The sequence below is a fragment of the Scardinius erythrophthalmus genome, assembly GCF_964197995.2.
Source record: "Scardinius erythrophthalmus genome assembly, chromosome: 17".
Taxonomy (NCBI): Eukaryota; Metazoa; Chordata; class Actinopteri; order Cypriniformes; family Leuciscidae; genus Scardinius; species Scardinius erythrophthalmus.
Genome location: NC_138237.1, coordinates 6,001,131 through 6,018,676, shown reverse-complemented (window position 1 = coordinate 6,018,676; position 17,546 = coordinate 6,001,131). Strand labels below are relative to the sequence as shown.

Genomic DNA, 17,546 nt, shown 5'->3' with positions numbered 1-17,546 from the left:
TAATACTGTGGCTGTACATATGTTAACTTTATCAGTCCAACCAAAGAAACATGGTTACTACACTTTTACTATAGTAAAAGCATGGTTCATTTTCATCGGAGTATTTTTAAGTATTATACATAAGTATAAGATTAAGTATAAAATACGTTAAACAATAGTTACACTATAAACTTTAAATATTTTAACTCAGAAAATAAGTAGCGCTAGCTTTCGTTACACACATTTGCACATGAACGTCAGAACCAGCCGCCTCACAAACGACCTGCGTTTGGTTGATCTACGACGACGCCCTGCTTCACTCCTCAATTTGGTAAACACATTGTAAATGTATTGTGGAAAAAAAGATGGGAATAGTAAATAAAATTATATTGGATATATAAGAATGAATGGAATGTTAAATGTTTTGTTAACAGTCGCGGTGTGCGTAACTAGGCAACCACGTTCAAGTTCACGTTGCATGACGTCATCGAAGTATGTCCCAGAACGTGCATACTTTTTTGCTACACACTCAAAAGTATGTACTTTTTCATCACAAAAAAAGTACATACTTTTAGGTCGTAGTATAAGTAGGCGAATTGGGACTCAGCCCAATTCTTAAGAACGCAAGTACAGAGGACGCATGAAAGAACCCGGATGTGTTCTTGATACCGAGGATGCATCGAATGCAGACTTGAGCTAGTACTCGCCTGGTGTCCCAGAAGTCATTGCGGCCGGTTCCGAGTTCGTTCTTCCCAGAGCCAGAGTTGCGACACTCTTTGATGTCTCCGCTATGGCTGTCACGTGGTTCATGTAACCTCCAATAGTTCTAAAACATACGCTGGCTGTAATGTTCTTCTATGGGACAGACAGCAGCGATTGCATTATTGAACGGTAAATATAAAATAAAACACACCCCAAGTACTTTTTCAGCTGTTATTGCATTTTGTTAATGTCAGTTTTGCATTTGGAGACAAGTTTTAGGCTATATTTTTGGAGGGAAAAGCTTAGTGTTCATGTTCGCGGGTAGTAGCACTGGCTTTAGCGGCTCTAACTTAACTTTTCCATATCATTCATCTGATGATGGACGTCTCATGATATTTATTTTAGCACAACTGGGCTGTATTAGGCTATTGATTCCCGTGATTTTGCTTATAAATTTTGATTCAGCCATTAGCCTACCTTCGTGATCACGCAAAGAGGTCTGCCGTGGCGGTCCGTTCAGAGTTCGCTTAAGCTAGCTCACTTCTTCTGTTGAAAGTGGCCACCCCAGGACCACAACGTGAAACATTATCATGTTAAGACTAAGAATATTATTTTAATATTAAGCCATACACATTATCAAAACTATAACAGATTAAATACGAATTTAAGCATTGCTGATACAAATGAAGGTTTTCAAATAAACTATTTTTATTAAACAATGACAGACAACAAAAATGTGTGCTTGTGTGAACAAGAAAAGCAAAAACCAGGGGCAGGTGATCCATGAAACAGACAGGACTGGTGATGGTCATAACAATCCTAGAGGTCCAGCATTGTTCTCACAAGCCGCCTCACTCAAGACAATAAAACATAATGAAAAGTTAGTATATCCCAAAAAATTAAATTTAATAAAAGTTGTTATAAAGGTGGCAGCGATTTATTATCGAACTCTTAACTGACGAAGTCGCGCTAGCTAACTAGCTATGTTAGCAGGCAGTGCTTGAAAATTGGTTGAAACAACTAACATAAAATATAAATAATTACGCTGTGCATGTACAAATGAAGACCAGTATAAGCATCGCAAAGGGCCTCTGATACAAAATAGACAGTTGACAATTCAAAAGAGGTCGATATTTCAGCAACTTAACTCTGGAACAACTCGACGCGCAGCAATGTAAGTGAATGGGGTCCAACGCCAAAATGACAGTGTTTGGAACTATTCCGATCTTCAAATCCCGGAAGTGGGCGGTTAAAAGCGCCGCCATTATTTACAACGGAGGTCTATGGGAGTGTCGCAACTCTTTCTCTCTATGGCTCTGGTTCTTCCAAGGAACCTTGGCAAAACCGGTCTCCACGAGAACACAAGTCCGTTCTCTGCGTTCTTGGAATTGAGAAACAGCTAAAGGAAGAACTCTGCAGAATAAAAGATGAAGATACAGAGGAACAAACAGGTTGGTGTCCATTCTTGATACTTTATTAACATCAAGACTATTAACCCTCATTTACAAAATTATAGGAGCTGTAAAATAACATTAACTGGGAAGTAGGAACAGATATGAAAATGCATTTATAGTCACATAGAAGTACCTGATAACCAATAATTAAATACCTGAGCCAATATTGCTTTTTGTTAGGCATTACTATTATTTCAATCTTGAATTGTCTAATGTAATATGTTCGTTTTAGGTCTGATGGAACAAAGTGAAGTGGAGGAGAAACTCCATCAGTTTCAGAAACCTCAACAAAACACTCAAAGAGGAGGAGAGAAATGTTCTTTCATCTGCTCTCAGTGTGGAAAGAGCTTCACAGCTAAATCAAGCTTGAAGAAACACATGAGAATCCACAGAATTGATCAGTTTGACAAGACATTTGTTTTGGAAGTAAACCTGAAGACAAAATTCATACAGATGAAAAGCCTCATGTGTGTTCTGTGTGTGGAAAGAGTTTTTCACTGCTCGGAATTTTAAAACAGCATGATATTATTCATACTGGTGTGAGACCTTATATGTGCTTTGACTGTGGGAAGACCTTTACTAGATCCGGTGAATTAAAATCTCATCAGCGGATTCACACTGGAGAGAAACCGTACAAGTGTTCACACTGTGAAAAGAGTTTCCCTTGCTCAAAATACTTGAAAAATCATGAGAGAGTTCACACTGGAGAGAAACCGCACCAGTGCTTTTCATGTGGGAAGAGTTTCACCCAATCATCTGGTCTACGAACTCATGAGAAAAAGCGTTGTCCAAAGTTGCCTAAGTGAGCAAAGTTCACATTCAGATCCATCACTTAAAATAGTCTGATATTCTGAAAAATTAAATGGTGTAATTTCTTGCAGCTTATCTTATATATTTGCCAGCAACTTACAATTTGTTTGTAATTTGTTATAACCTTGTTGTTATTGAGTGACTTAATACATTTATTTCAGTTCAAAGGGTTTCAACATTGTATTCATGGTTATTTAACCCTGCAGTGATAAATCAATATTTTAAAATAAAAATGTTTTGACTGGATGAATTTACTTTCTTTCAAAATATGGCTTTTGACATAAATATCCACACCACTGAGATCAGAACACTGAACAGTGTCTGTGAATAAAATACCTGTTTTACAGCTGTCATCTAGTGGTTAAAATATGAACTAACTCTAAAATAAATTTTAACGACATGGACTTTGATCAACAATATGGCATAAGTCAAATGAAAATAAAGTCCTTAAACAGAATTAATATTTGGAAAGAATTAGTCTTCTTTGGAAATGTCGTCATTGGTTTGGTAGTGACAAAAGGGAACACATAATCCTTTATTTGGGGAAAATATAAACAAAATTTGAGTACAGTTATGCAAATCATTATTATTTTAGTATGTTTCAGTAGGGTTTTAGTGTTTTAGTCATGTGAGTTAAAATTCTGTAGTGTAATGTGGCCGCTACCAAAACATCACTGTCACTACCGTAAATGTGCAGTCACGACCGAAATGTTTTGTCAAGAATAAGTATCTTGAATTATCAACTAAGATGTTATTATAATGTTTGGTTCAATTTATATTAACTAATGAATCCTTAACTTTGAAATCAGAGAAACATTATGTCTTTTACAAAGAAAGATTGGATTTAAAATAAAACAACTCTCATAAATTACACTTAAAATATTGTTAAAATTGTTATTGATTTACCTGTGAAAACTTTTTAGCAAAATAATTATATAAAAGATAGATGTTAACAACATCTTAATAGGTCAATATAAGCCTTCTTATTAAATTATGTATCACTGGGTTTCAGTAGTGTCAAATTTGGGGAGAGGAAAAATACTCCAAAACTTTCTGAAAATACAATATAAGAATTAACTGCACAATTACTAGAATTGTGTACCTTGGACATTATACACTTTGCATTTGTGAAAAGAAAGAAAGAAAAACTTCAAGATGTTTCCAACTGACTTTGAACAAAATCTGTAAAATGGCCCATAGACTGAATTCTCACTCTTCTCACTCCAGCACAGTAGATGACAGAGTGTTCAATCATCACAACCCGCCATTAATCCCTCAATAGATGAAGACGAATAGTGTTCATTCGGCCACTTGAGATCTTGGTGAAATCTTCAGCTGGAGTCTAAAGTGAGTTAGTTTTTATGTTGTAACAATTCACACTTATTTATAACTGTTGTGTGCAGTAGTCTGGAGAAAAGTGGTGATGATGGGAGAAACGGAGCTTTTTGTACTCCGAATAAACTCGTTTATTTAAGCGCTCGAAGTGCCGAACGCTGGCGACACCTGCCGGTCAGAACGGTGTAAATGCAGTGAGAACAGCCCGAACATGTGTAATAATACCGCTTACAAACCAATCGCAAATGTTTTGTATGTTGCTAGGATGTGTGTTCTCATCACTAGAGAGCGGAGAGTCACTATAGTTTAAACGGTGCTGTATCAGGCGAAAGTGTAAACAAGGCTTACGGCTAGGCTAGTTTGCTAAAAAGGTTAAGCATCTGTTAAATGACCTGTTATAATACCTGTTAGATTATTTTATCTCTTTTTTTTCTTTCTTCTGTGCCTCATTCTCTAATTGTCCTTTTTCATCGTTGAATGACATGAGCTCATGGAAAGAGAATCAAGAACATGAAGCCAATCCGTTTACAAAACCTCCTGAACTTTACTTGTGTACAATAGCTTTTATTCTTGGTTTAGGGGAGTGTAGCTGCCAGCCAATGAGAATATACAATAGCTAGCCTACATAAAAATAAGTTTATTTATGGCCACTTTCCGACTAAAAGGCACCGCACATCCCAGAACAGCCTTTCGGGCACTTTCTCTTAGACAAAGAAAAAGGACCCATTAAAGCTTATTTCTTGCAGCTTATCTTATATATATATATATATATATATATATATATATATATATATATATATATATATATATATATATATATATATATATATATATATATATATATATCACCTGCAGCCTTACAGACCAGAAAGAAAGAAAACAGGGAGACACAGAGAAAGAAAAGTCAGAAAAGATTTATCTTTCAGTACTGTTGAATATTCATGTCTGACTCTTCCCACAGGAGAAGAAACTTTTCCCAACAAGCAGGAGGAATTACTCCAGGAGAAACTATTGAGATGGAGTTTGAGGAAGAACCTCGCAGAACGAGAGATGAAGATACAGAGGAACAAACAGGTTGGTGTTTTCCTTCATTCTCTTTAATGACTGATGAGGAACAATAAGATGAAAACTGACCTTTAACAATGCATCTAAAACTAGATACTAAAACTAGATACCTGATCTCACACCAATTTGTACGAATTTTTGCTAAATCGTACATTTTACAAGTTGCCCAATTCCTACGAATGATGTTAACCTGGCGCCCCTAAACCTACCCATTACGTGGGTTTAGACGAATCGTACAAATTTGTAAGAGTGAAGTCGTACGAATTCGTTCAAATAAGCCACCATTTACTCACTCGTACGAAATGGTCATGAGATAGCGTTGGTAGAGTAAATATTAAACTACATTTTTTCTAAATTGAGGCTCAATATTTCTTTGGATCCCATTTTTCTTTCTTTAATTATTTTTTTTATTAAATCTTTCTGCTATTAGATTAGGGATTACTTTTATTTCAATCTTGAATTGTCTAATGGAATATGTTCGTTTTAGGTCGGATGGAACAAAGTGAAGTGGAGGAGAAACGCCAGAAGTTTCAGAAACATCAACAAAACACTCAAAGAGGAGGAGAGAAATGTTCTTGCACCTGCTCTCAGTGTGGAAGGAGCTTCACAGCTAAATCAAGCTTGAAGAAACACATGAGAATCCACACCGGAGAGAAACCCTTCACATGCCGTCAGTGTGGAAAGAGCTTCACATGGGCAACTAGTCTCAGAGATCATCTGCTGATTCACTCAGGGAAAAGATCATTCGGCTGTGATCAGTGTGACAAGACATTTATTGTGGTAAAGCACCTGAAAAGACACATGAAAATTCATGCAGATGTGAAGCCTCATGTGTGTTCTGTGTGTGGAAAGAGTTGGTTACAACTGGACCATTTAAAGGATCACCTAAAAATACACAATGTTGTGAGACCTTATTTGTGCTTTGACTGTGGAAAGACCTTTATTACAGCCTACAAATTAAAACAACACCAGAGAGTTCACACCGGAGAGAAACCGTACAAGTGCTCAAACTGTGAAAAGAGTTTCTCTCAGTCAGGAACCTTGAAAGATCATGAGAGAGTTCACACCGGAGAGAAACCGTACAAGTGCTCACACTGTGAAAAGAGTTTCTCTCATTTATCATCCTTGAAAGATCATGAGAGAGTTCACACTGGAGAGAAACCGTACAAGTGTTCACACTGTGGACAGAGTTTCTCTCGGTCAGGAACCCTGAAACATCATGAGAGAGTTCACACTGGAGAGAAACCGCACCAGTGCTCTTCATGTGGGAAGAGTTTCACCCGATCATCTGGTCTACGGACTCATGAGAAAAAGCGTTGTCCAAAGTCGTCTAAGTGAGCAAAGTTCACATTCAGATCCATCACTCAAAATAGTCTGATATTATGAAAAAACAAATGGTGTAATTTCTTGCAGCTTATCTATTTGCCAGTAACTTACATATTGTTTATAATTCATGTTATAACCTTGTTCTTGTCTTATTGTTCTTAATAAATTTATTTCAGTTCAAAGGGTTTCAATATAGTATTCATGGTTATTTAACCCTGCAGTGATAAATCAATATTTTAAAATAAAAATGTTTTGACTGGATGAATTTACTTTCTTTCAAAATATGGTTTTAAATATCCACACCACTGAGATCAGAACACTGAACAGTGTCTGTGAATAAAATACCTGCTTTACAGCTGTCATCTAGTGGTTAAAATATGAACTAACACTAAAATAAATATTTAAACTAATGAATCCTTAACTTTGAAATCAGTATGATAAACATTATACCTTTTAAAAAGAAAGATTGGTTTCAAAATACAACAAATCTCATAATTTACACTTGAAATATTGTTAAAATTGCAATTGTTATTGATTTACCAGTGAAAACTTTTTTTTAAATAAAATAGCAAAAATGTATTTACAAGATAGATGTTAACTAAATCTTAATAGGTCCATTTAAGCCTTCTTATTAAATTATTTATCGTTGGGTTTCGGTATTTGGGGAGAGGAAAAATATTCCAAAACTTTCTGAAAATACAAAATGAGAATCAACTGCACAATTACTAGAAATATGTACCTTGGATATTATACAATTTGAATACAAAATTAATTCTCTTCTCACTCCAGCACAGTAGATGACAGAGTGTTTAATCACAACCCGCCATTATCCCTCAATAGATGAAGACGAATAGTGTTCACTCGGCCACTTGAGATCTTGGTGAAATCTCAGGCTGGAGTCTAAAGTGAGTTCGTTTTTATGTTGATACAATTCACACTTATTTATAATTGTTGTGTGCAGTATTATATAGAGAAAAAGTGGTGATGTTGGGAGAAACGGAGCGTTTTGTACTCCGAATAAACTCGTTTTAAGCTGGCGACACCTGCTGGCAAGAACAGCCCGAACATGTGTAATAATACCGTTTACAAACCAATCGCAAATGTTTTGTATGTTGCTAGGATGTGTGTTCTCATCACTAGAGAGCGGAGAGTCACTACAGTTGAAACGGTGCTGTATCAGGCGAAAGTGTAAACAAGCCATATCACCCTGTAGCCCAAGACTGGTTGCTCACTGAAGCTAAGCAGGGCTGAGCCTGGTCAGTACCTCACCTGGATGGGAGACCTCCTGAGAAAACCAGGTTGCTGCTGGAAGAGGTGTTAGTGAGGCCAGCAGGGGGTGCTCACCCTGTGGTCTGTGTGGATCCTAACGCCCCAGTAGTGATGGGGACACTATACTGTCAAAGAGCATCGTCCTTCGGATGAGATGTTAAACCGAGGTCCTGACTCTCTGTGGTTATTATAAATCCCAGGATGTCCTTCGAAAAAGAGTAGGGGTGTAACCCTGGCATCCTGGCCAAATTTGCCCCTTGGCCCCATGTCCATCATGGCCTCCTAATCATCCCCATATACTGATAGGCTTCATCACTGTCTCCTCTCCACTAGTATGCTGGTGTGTGGTGGGCGTTCTAGCGCAATATGGCTGCCGTCGCATCATCCAGGTGGAGCTGCACATTGGTGGTGGTTGAGGAGATTCCCCCTTCCATGTAAAGCGCTTTGAGTACCCAGAAAAGCGTGGCTAATATAATTGTAATTACATGCATTTTTGATGAATACCTGTTGTTGCTATTAAAACTGTAACAGAAATGAATTAAACCACAAATTTTGTACTGTAAAATATATGTGCCTATATATTATTCATTATATAATTATATCATGGAATAGCACGATGAACTTATATGGGGTAGGCTAGGAGCAAATAATATGGGAGACCAGGGCATATACAAAATACAATTATTATATTATCTTCACCATGTTGAAAGAAAAAATCCACTGGACTTTGCATATAATAATAATAATAATAATAATTAAAAAAATAAAAATAAACGTTACTATTTCACACCAAGTGCAAAGCCCGCGAAAGAACCAGAGGGTATAAACAGTAACTCACAATAGGTATAAACGGCACGTGACCATCGCGTGCAAAGCCGGACTCCCCTTTGGATGAGAGTCATCGCCGGACTGAGAGTTTTACTGAGGTAAATTATTTTTGTATAGGCCTATATAAGAAGACTATAAAATGGACGGACCACATCTAGATCTACTGTTCACATAAACAATGGCTTTCTGCCTTTTTTTTTGTGGATTTTCCCCTTTAGTACACTGTTCAGCACCGCTAATTACCGTTAATACCGTTATATCTGTCGTCATTCGCACTATAGGGCAGATTTGCTAGGATTGAGAAAACCTATTTCGTTTCAGATTCATGTTGGTAAAGGCAACCGTAGTTTTTTTTTTTTTTATTAAAGTAATTTTACAATTATTAATACTATTTTACTCTGCAGCGTTGTCTAATATTTTGGCTGCTTTAGAGCGCTCTCTCTCTCTCTCTCTCTCTCTCTCTCTCTCTCTCTCTCTCTCTCTCTCTCTATTTACATCGAGAGAGTGAGTGAGAGACAGAAATGACTCATTAGCAGTCTATGTAGCCTACCCGTGTGAGATTATAATATTAATAATTGCACTTTTTATATAATAAAAAATACAGTAAAGGTAAAACATTTATACAACCAGGAAAAAATATTAATTATATATATACAATTATAATTGTTTTCAATAATGAAAATACGTTGTATTGTGACTTAATATGCCTTCTATTTGTTAGAGTTTTTTTTATATATATATTCAGATGTGTCATAAATCACAGCTTTTATTGATTTTATGGTGTATAGCATGAAAATAATTATTTTCGAAGAAGAATGAAGGAAAAGGCTTAACGTGGTTTAATTGACCTAAACAATGATCAATCATTATCAAATTTCTCTCTCATATTACTCCTCATAACCACTGAAAACTGTCGTCAAATCAAACCCAAAATCCAAATATTATGGACGTTATCTGACATTAAGCGTTTCTGCTTCATTAGAGCCTATTGTAAGGAAAAAGCTTAACATGGTTTAATGTGCCCTAAACAACGATCAGTGATCACCAAATTTCTCTCTCATATTGCTCCTGAGAGAGAAATTTGGTGATCATTGATCGTTGTTTACGTACATTAAACCACATTAAGCTTTTTCATATTAAGCATTTTAGAATGTCCCACTTTCAGCCTAGCACTCATTCAGTCAGCCAGAGCCAAAAAGCCAACTAAGTTAATTAAGTATCCCAACGTTAACAGAGAAAGAGACAACTCATTCCACTAGCATTCGCTCTGTTGATAGTTTAGACCAGAGTCTTTCAAAAAAAAAAAAAAAAAGATTAAACATAAGCTGATTGTGTTCATTCAAACCAATCGCAAATGTTTTGTATGAAACATTTTTTTTTCAGAATTTATCAGGCTATGGCCTGAGTCCTGTTTATGACTGTCAGGCTGTTAATACATTTGTGATTGAATCTCCATTACGGTGTTTTTTTTTTCTCGTAGATATTCAAATATATTCGAATACATTGCTTGATATTTGATATCCGTTCGAATTTGATTTTTCTCAAAAGTGACAGCCCTATACAGTTGAAACGGTGCTGTATCAGGCGAAAGTGTGAACAAGGCTTACGGCTAGGCTAATATGATAAAAAGGTTAAGCATCTGTAAAATGACCAGTTATAATTCACCAAACTTCAATGAACACATTCACACAAACCTGTTATAATACCTGTTAGATTATTTATCTCTATTTATTTTTTTCCTGTGCCTCATTCTCAGAATTGTCCTTTTTCTTCATGACATGAGCTCATGGAAAGAGAATCAATAGCTTGTATTCTTGATTCAGGAGAGTGTAGCTGCCAGCCAATGAGAATATACGGAACTATACGGATATCGAATCACTGTTTAAGCTAATAAAAATTACTGACTAATATACTGTTATATTATCTATGCGTATACATAATATATAGATTTTAATAGCTTGATGCCCTTTAAATATTTTGTTTCCCGATAACGTTGTCTCTTAGCGAGCAACGAAGACTCTTACGGTGTAACTTAACTAAAGGTATACCATTTCTAGGCGTGTTCCCTGAACCATACCTTAGGAAGCTGCTTAAGATATACATTCTTACGTGCGACGTTACCCGGCGCTGTCCGTGGCGATGCTGCTGAATTGGTTGATATCGATGGCTCGAGAATCAATTATTCTCTCGTGCAGGGGCTGTTTATGCGAGAAAGCGGTGTTCTTTAAAAGAAGCACTTCAGAAATAGTTGAAATTGCATTTATTAGGACTCATGGGATATTATAAAAAATAATCCAAACTATAATAGCCTAGCCTACATATTTTAAAATTGTATGATATATTGCTGCCATAATAACCATTTCAAATTTTCATGTGCTTTCTTCTCTCTCCCATTTTTGTTCAGTGGAGCTGCGATGAAATATTGTTCTTGTAAATACTTTCCAGCATTTCAGTAATAAAAGTGTACATCTTACGTACGGTGCTCGGAAATGATCAAAAAGGATTTAAACAGTGAATTTTTAATCTCTTCAAACTCAGAGATGTGGATTCAGACGGCAATTAAATCACACGATCTGTTTGTCAAAAAACAGAAGGTAGGCTGATTTGGCCAGGGATTTTTACACGGGTTGGGTGAGAAAAAACACTGACAATTATGGATTCGGACCGCAATAAAATCTACGACTTACCCCTGTAAATGTTTAAAATAGGGTACCGTACAAGCCCATGAGAAACAAGTAGCGTCCGAATGGACTTAACTGACAGTTTGCTTTCACTGGCCTTTAAAAGCGCTCCGCGGACGGCGCCGTCTTATAGAACAACTATTCGCTGTATCGCTGCCATAGTTTGAGCAAACTCCCCACCACAATCATACCCTTTAAATAGACTATTAAGCCTTTAATGATTTGCCAGCTGATGTACCTTTGGATAATATAATTAAAAATCTAACAACAATCAGTGTAATGACAATTTTTATTCTTTGCATGAAAACACTTGAATTCGCCTAATTGAAAACTGTCTGGGTGTATTAAAACTTCATAATTATATTCATAAAGACCTGCAACAGTGATAAGGTAAAGCTAAGAGTGGTCCAGACCAACCTTCCGAACGTATGTCTTACAGAAGGTAAACTTAACTAAGAACGTTTCAGGAAACACGTATTAACGATAAGGTACAGCTTAAGGTGTAACTTAAGAATGACGTAGGGTTAAGAAGGTTTCGGGAAACGCAGCCCAGTTTATTAAAAAAACAATTAAATGTGTCCTTGCTATTTTAGACACATTCATTATCATTACTTTTACCGGTTCTTTGTGGCAAGCTTTATGCGTGCGGTCGTGCGCTTGAGTGCGCTATGTTACGTAAACGCTCATTATCCTGTAGGCTATATAGCCTATTTAAGTAATTAAATGAATATAAAGGGGCGATTTGTCCACTAATGGCAGGGTTGCCAACTTTGGGACTTTGGCTGGAGTGAGACTCTGTAAAACATCAGTGCGCACGCGTAACCCAACCCTAATTTAAAAAATGTCAGTCCTTCTTTAGTAAAAACCCTGATTTATGAAAAACAAAAAAAACAAAAAAAAAACGAATAGAATGGAAAAGTTTTCAAAATGTACAATTAATTTATTGATTGGACTACAAAAAAAATAAAGATAGAGGTGATTAAATAACAAACATGTAAAACAACAACATCAAAACAATAAAAAATCTCAAAACAAAAGGGACACATAATAGTTACTCCACCTCCCCAGAAAACCACAACACAAGTTTCCCACATTAGGCCTGTTGTGCCACAGTGGCAGTGTTGGCCTGCTTCACTACCTCTGCAGGAGCTCGTATCTGAAGCAGGGTTCAATCCGGTCATGAACGGTAATTGCGTCTGTCACGTGACAAATGAACGAAAGACTCGGAAAGTTAAGTTATCATTTATGTTCCCTGTAAATTATTTTGACTGCATTATAATGATTTCTTAATTCAGAATATGATAAAGACTGCGTAGGTGGATGTGTCCGGGGAATTTGGCTGTTAAAAGTATAACATTTAAAGCCCCTTAAATGAACGAAATGCACTCTCGGCACACAGACTGATTAGGCAAGGCTACGTCTGTAGTGAACACCATTTTATTATCTGCTTACCTTGATTGTCATCCAAACTTTCAAACGCGCATCAGTGGCTCGACTCCGAACCTATGCTCCGAACTCTCTCTGAACTTTTCACACGCAACTGACGTATCAGGTGCAAGGTTTTCAGCGAATCAACGATCAGAGAATAGGCTACTGCAGCGAGAACGTTGTTGGCAGATGTTACAGCTGTGGGCTTTAAAATTCTCTCCTGTCATAAATACGCTGTGGTCTAGTCATCAACAGAAAATTAACGGATTAAGAGGGGAGAAAAATGGATTTTAGCGTGACATTTCTTGCATGTGCTTGAGAGCGTGAGATTGATGCTGAAAGCGTGAGTGTCACGCCAGATGCGTGAGAGTTAGCAACCCTGTAATGGCTTAAATGAACAACTACTAGTCGACTAGAAAAAAAATTAGTCGGAGGTAGCCCTTGTTCCACATATTTTCGAACCAGCAGGCCATTCTGGGTTGAGTGAGCGACCCTGCGGAATGAGTATGAGGAATATTCAGAAATGCGCTCTCCGCTCACAAGCTCTGATCAGAACAAGCCCGAACCTCACTGTCTGCTGAACTTGCGCAGAAACATCAAAATAGACATAACCAGCTTGTTTTTAAAACTAAACATTTAGACTATTTTAGCACAACTTATGAGCTTATTGACGTTTTTTATCATTCTTGACAAAATTAGAATATATTGAAAGTTTTTTTTTTTTTTGAAGAAGAAAAGTTTTGGGTGGGCCTGTTGAAAAGTGGGTGGGCCTAGGCCCGTCAAGCCCACCCATAACGCCGTGCCTGCCAACTAGTAGTCGCTGTGCGAGTAAACCTCACTCCTCTGATCTCAATAGGCGCTCTAGCGACAAACGATAGAAGCTGCAGCCTTTAGCCTTATTTTGTTAGAGCGCCTGACACTCATGCCGGAGACCCGTGTTTGAGGCCCGCACAGAGCGGGGCGAGTAGGACTTGAGTGGAGAGGTTACACATATATATATATATCTAACACCTGCAGCCTTACAGACCAGAACGAAAGAAAACAGGGAGACACGGAGACAGAAGAGTCAGGCTGATAAGATTTTTCTTTCAATACTGTTGAATATTCATGTTTGACTCTTCCCACAGGTGAATAAACTTTTCCTAACAAGCAGGAGGAATTACTCCAGGAGAAACTATTGAGATGCAGTTTGAGGAAGAACCTCGCAGAACGAGAGATGAAGATACAGAGGAACAAACAGGTTGGTGTTTTCCTTCATTCTTTTAATGACTGATGAGGAACATTAAGATGAAAACTGACATATTAGACTATGGATTACTTTTATTTCAATCTTGAATTGCCTAATGTGAAATGTTCGTTTTAGGGCAGATGGAAAAAAGTGAAGTGGAGAGGAAACACCATCAGTTTCAGAAACCTCAACAAAACAGGAGGAGGAGAAGAGGAGAGAAATGTTCTTGCACCTGCTCTCAGTGTGGAAGGAGCTTCACAGCTAAATCAAGCTTGAAGATGCACATGAGAATCCACACCGGAGAGAAACCCTTCACATGCCATCAGTGTGGAAAGAGCTTCCCATGGGCAACTAGTCTCCAAAAACATCTGCTGTTTCACTCAGGGAAAAGATCATTCGGCTGTGATCAGTGTGACAAGACATTTGTTTTGGCAGAGCACCTGAAAAGACACATGAACATTCATGCAGATGTGAAGCCTCATGTGTGTTCTGTGTGTGGAAAGAGTTTTTCACAACTGGACCATTTAAAGCAGCACCTAAAAATACACAATGTTGTGAGACCTTATTTGTGCTTTGACTGTGGAAAGACCTTTATTACAGCCCAGAAATTAAACCAACACCAGAGAGTTCACACCGGAGAGAAACCGTACAAGTGCTCAAACTGTGAAAAGAGTTTCTCTCAGTCAGGAACCTTGAAAGCTCATGGGAGAGTTCACACTGGAGAGAAACCGCACCAGTGCTCACACTGTGGAAAGAGTTTCTCTCATTAATCAACCTTGAAACATCATGAGAGAGTTCACACTGGAGAGAAACCGCACCAGTGTTTTTCATGTGGGAAGAGTTTCACCCGATCATCTGGTCTACGAACTCATGAGAAAAAGCGTTGTCCAAAGTTGCCTAAGTGAGCAAAGTTCACATTCAGATCCATCACTTAAAATAGTCTGATATTATGAAAAATTAAATGGTGTAATTTCTTTCAGCTTATCTTATATATTTGCCAGCAACTTACATATTGTTTATAATTTATGTTATAACCTTGTTCTTATTGAGTGACTTAATACATTTATTTCAGTTCAAAGGGTTTCAACATTGTATTCATGGTTATTTAATCCTGCAGTGATAAATCAATATTTTAAAATAAAAATATTTTGACTTGATGTTTTTCAAATTTACTTTCTTTCAAAATATTGCTTTTGTCATAAATATCCACACACACCACTGAGATCAGAACACTGAACAGTGTCTGTGAATAAAATACCTGTTTTACAGCTGTCATCTAGTGGTTAAAATATGAACTAACACTAAAATAAATTAATCTTTTAACATGGACTTTGATCAACAATATGCTAAACGTCAAATAAAAATTAAGTCCTTTAATAGAATTCATATTTGGAAAGAATTTGTGTGTAGTTTTGATCCTCAGAATCAAATGCGTGAGTGACGATAGTTTGGCAGCGCCACAGATGTGCCTCTAAAGCTCATGCAAATACAGAGGTATAGGGGTGTTATTGCATATTGAGAAAGCATATGAAATGCTTTGGAAAGAGGGACTTTTAAAAATTAAATGTATGGGAATTGGAGTAAAGTTGTACAATGGGATTATGGACTTCCTTCTTGAAAGAATAAATGATTTTTTTTGCAATTTAAAAGGTGACGTAGGACGAGCAATATTTCATGTGTATCAAAGTATACAAAAAGCAGTAGATGAAGTGGAGGTATGATGCGAATAATTGGAGCTTCAGATTATCTGTGGCTAAAACTCAAGTTTTATGTTTTACTAAAAGGAAAAAAAGTTCCAGTGGTCAAGTTAAAGTTATATAAGCAGGATCTGGAGCAAGTTTCAGTAGTCAAATATCTCGGTGTATGGATGGAACCTAGGCTGACATTTTCAATACATGCTAAAAAAACTGATCAAGAAATGTAAAATAGAAGTAAATATTTTAAGATGTTTATCAGGGGTTGAATGGGGAGCTTATAGATTATCGCTGAAAAGATTATATAGTATATTAATCACATCAAGCTTGGATTATGGAAGTATAATTTACGGATTTGCAACCAAAACCATATACTCAGAAAGATTGAAGCAATACAAAATCAAGCTTTAAGAATATGCTGTGGTGCGTTCAGAACATCTCCCATTGCAGCTTTACAGGTAGAAGTTGGTGAATCTCCTTTAAACCTTTGTATGCATAAAATAAGACTGAATTATTAGGTTAATATAAAAGGTCATAAAGAGAGTCATCCAGTAAAGGGAGTGATAGAAGAATGCTGTGAACATGGGAACAAAAACATTAAAAGCTTGGGATGGATTGTTCACAGGGAAGCACAAGAAGCTGGTATTGCAGACTGTGATGTTAGCCCAACTGTTATATTATCCGTATATCACTGTGGATATTTCCAATGCCAATAATTGACTTACAAATGGAGAATGAGAATGAGAGAGATACCCCAAAGAACATTATTGCACAGCAGTATTTAGATCAGACTTATTCGTCATGGTTGCAGATATATATTGATGGTTCTAAGGATCCTATCTCTGGAGGAACAGCAGCTACTGTATATATTCCTAAGTTTCAAACAAGTATTAAGAAAAGGATAACTAATCATGTATCTGTGTTAGCAGCAGAATTAGTTGCCATGATGGTAGCACTCCAGTGGGTATAGGATGTAAAACGACACTCGGTCACTAACGTAACCTCGGTTCTCTCTAGAGAGGGAACGGGTGTTGCGTAAGTTTAGCTTACGCTACGGGAAAAACCCCTTTTTTTCGAGAATACTGAAGCAGAAAATTATCCTTAATTTTTTATAATTTAAAACGCATTTGCTACAGCAGCAGACCTAGCTTGCGCGCCTATAGGCTGCTCTGCGGCAACTGCTGCAACCTATCAGTGCGTCTGCCATGACTTCAGCGCTAATGGGAAGCTTTCCCTGCGCTACGTCATGGCCTGCCAATATGGGTGTGGCCTAAGCCTATAAATACCCATCGCTCAGGTTGCACTATGATTTCAGTCGACTGGAAGCGAAACCATAACGCAGCACAAGCACGGCAGGTTATGCAACACTCGTTCCCTCTCTAGAGAGAACCGAGGTTACGTTAGTAACCGAGTGTCATTCTCTTACGAGAGTACTCTCGTGTTGCGTAAGTTTAGCTTACGCTACGGGAACCCAATGTAAAACACCATGCGTGCTAAGATTCCATCACCAATCTCCCAAGGGCAGTTTGCCCGGGGCTCATGTATAAGTGGAATAGACGCATAGCGGCAGAACGGGGCGGGACGACTCGGTATTATGAAAGATAGGTGCTTACACATATATACAGTTAAGGCCGGTGACACACTGGATGCGTGGCGTAAGCGTCTCAGCTGCGTGGCGAGTCCGTTTTTATTTCGGCTCCCATGTTAACAGGTTAGAGCTTGCACACTGCGTGCGTGACACGCGCGT

General features: G+C 37.5%; 1 protein-coding gene across 1 annotated transcript; it reads left to right on the top strand.

Annotated features, from left to right (window-relative positions):
* Positions 1–4,172: 4,172 nt before the first annotated feature.
* LOC308705613 (uncharacterized protein) lies at positions 4,173–6,856 on the top strand. Its single transcript, XM_081390701.1, has 3 exons — positions 4,173–4,292; positions 5,242–5,354; positions 5,833–6,856. The coding sequence occupies exons 2-3, from the start codon at positions 5,297–5,299 to the stop codon at positions 6,681–6,683; spliced, it is 909 nt and encodes a 302-aa protein (XP_081246827.1). The 5' UTR covers positions 4,173–4,292; positions 5,242–5,296; the 3' UTR covers positions 6,684–6,856.
* The last annotated feature ends 10,690 nt before the right edge of the window (positions 6,857–17,546 follow it).

Excerpts from the sequence above, each read along its gene's own strand:
- LOC308705613 (XM_081390701.1), top strand. The coding sequence starts at position 5,297 with ATGGAGTTTGAGGAAGAACCTCGCAGAACGAGAGATGAAGATACAGAG. Across the intron at positions 5,355-5,832 it reads AGATACAGAGGAACAAACAG|GTCGGATGGAACAAAGTGAA; the intron begins GTTGGTGTTTTC and ends TGTTCGTTTTAG.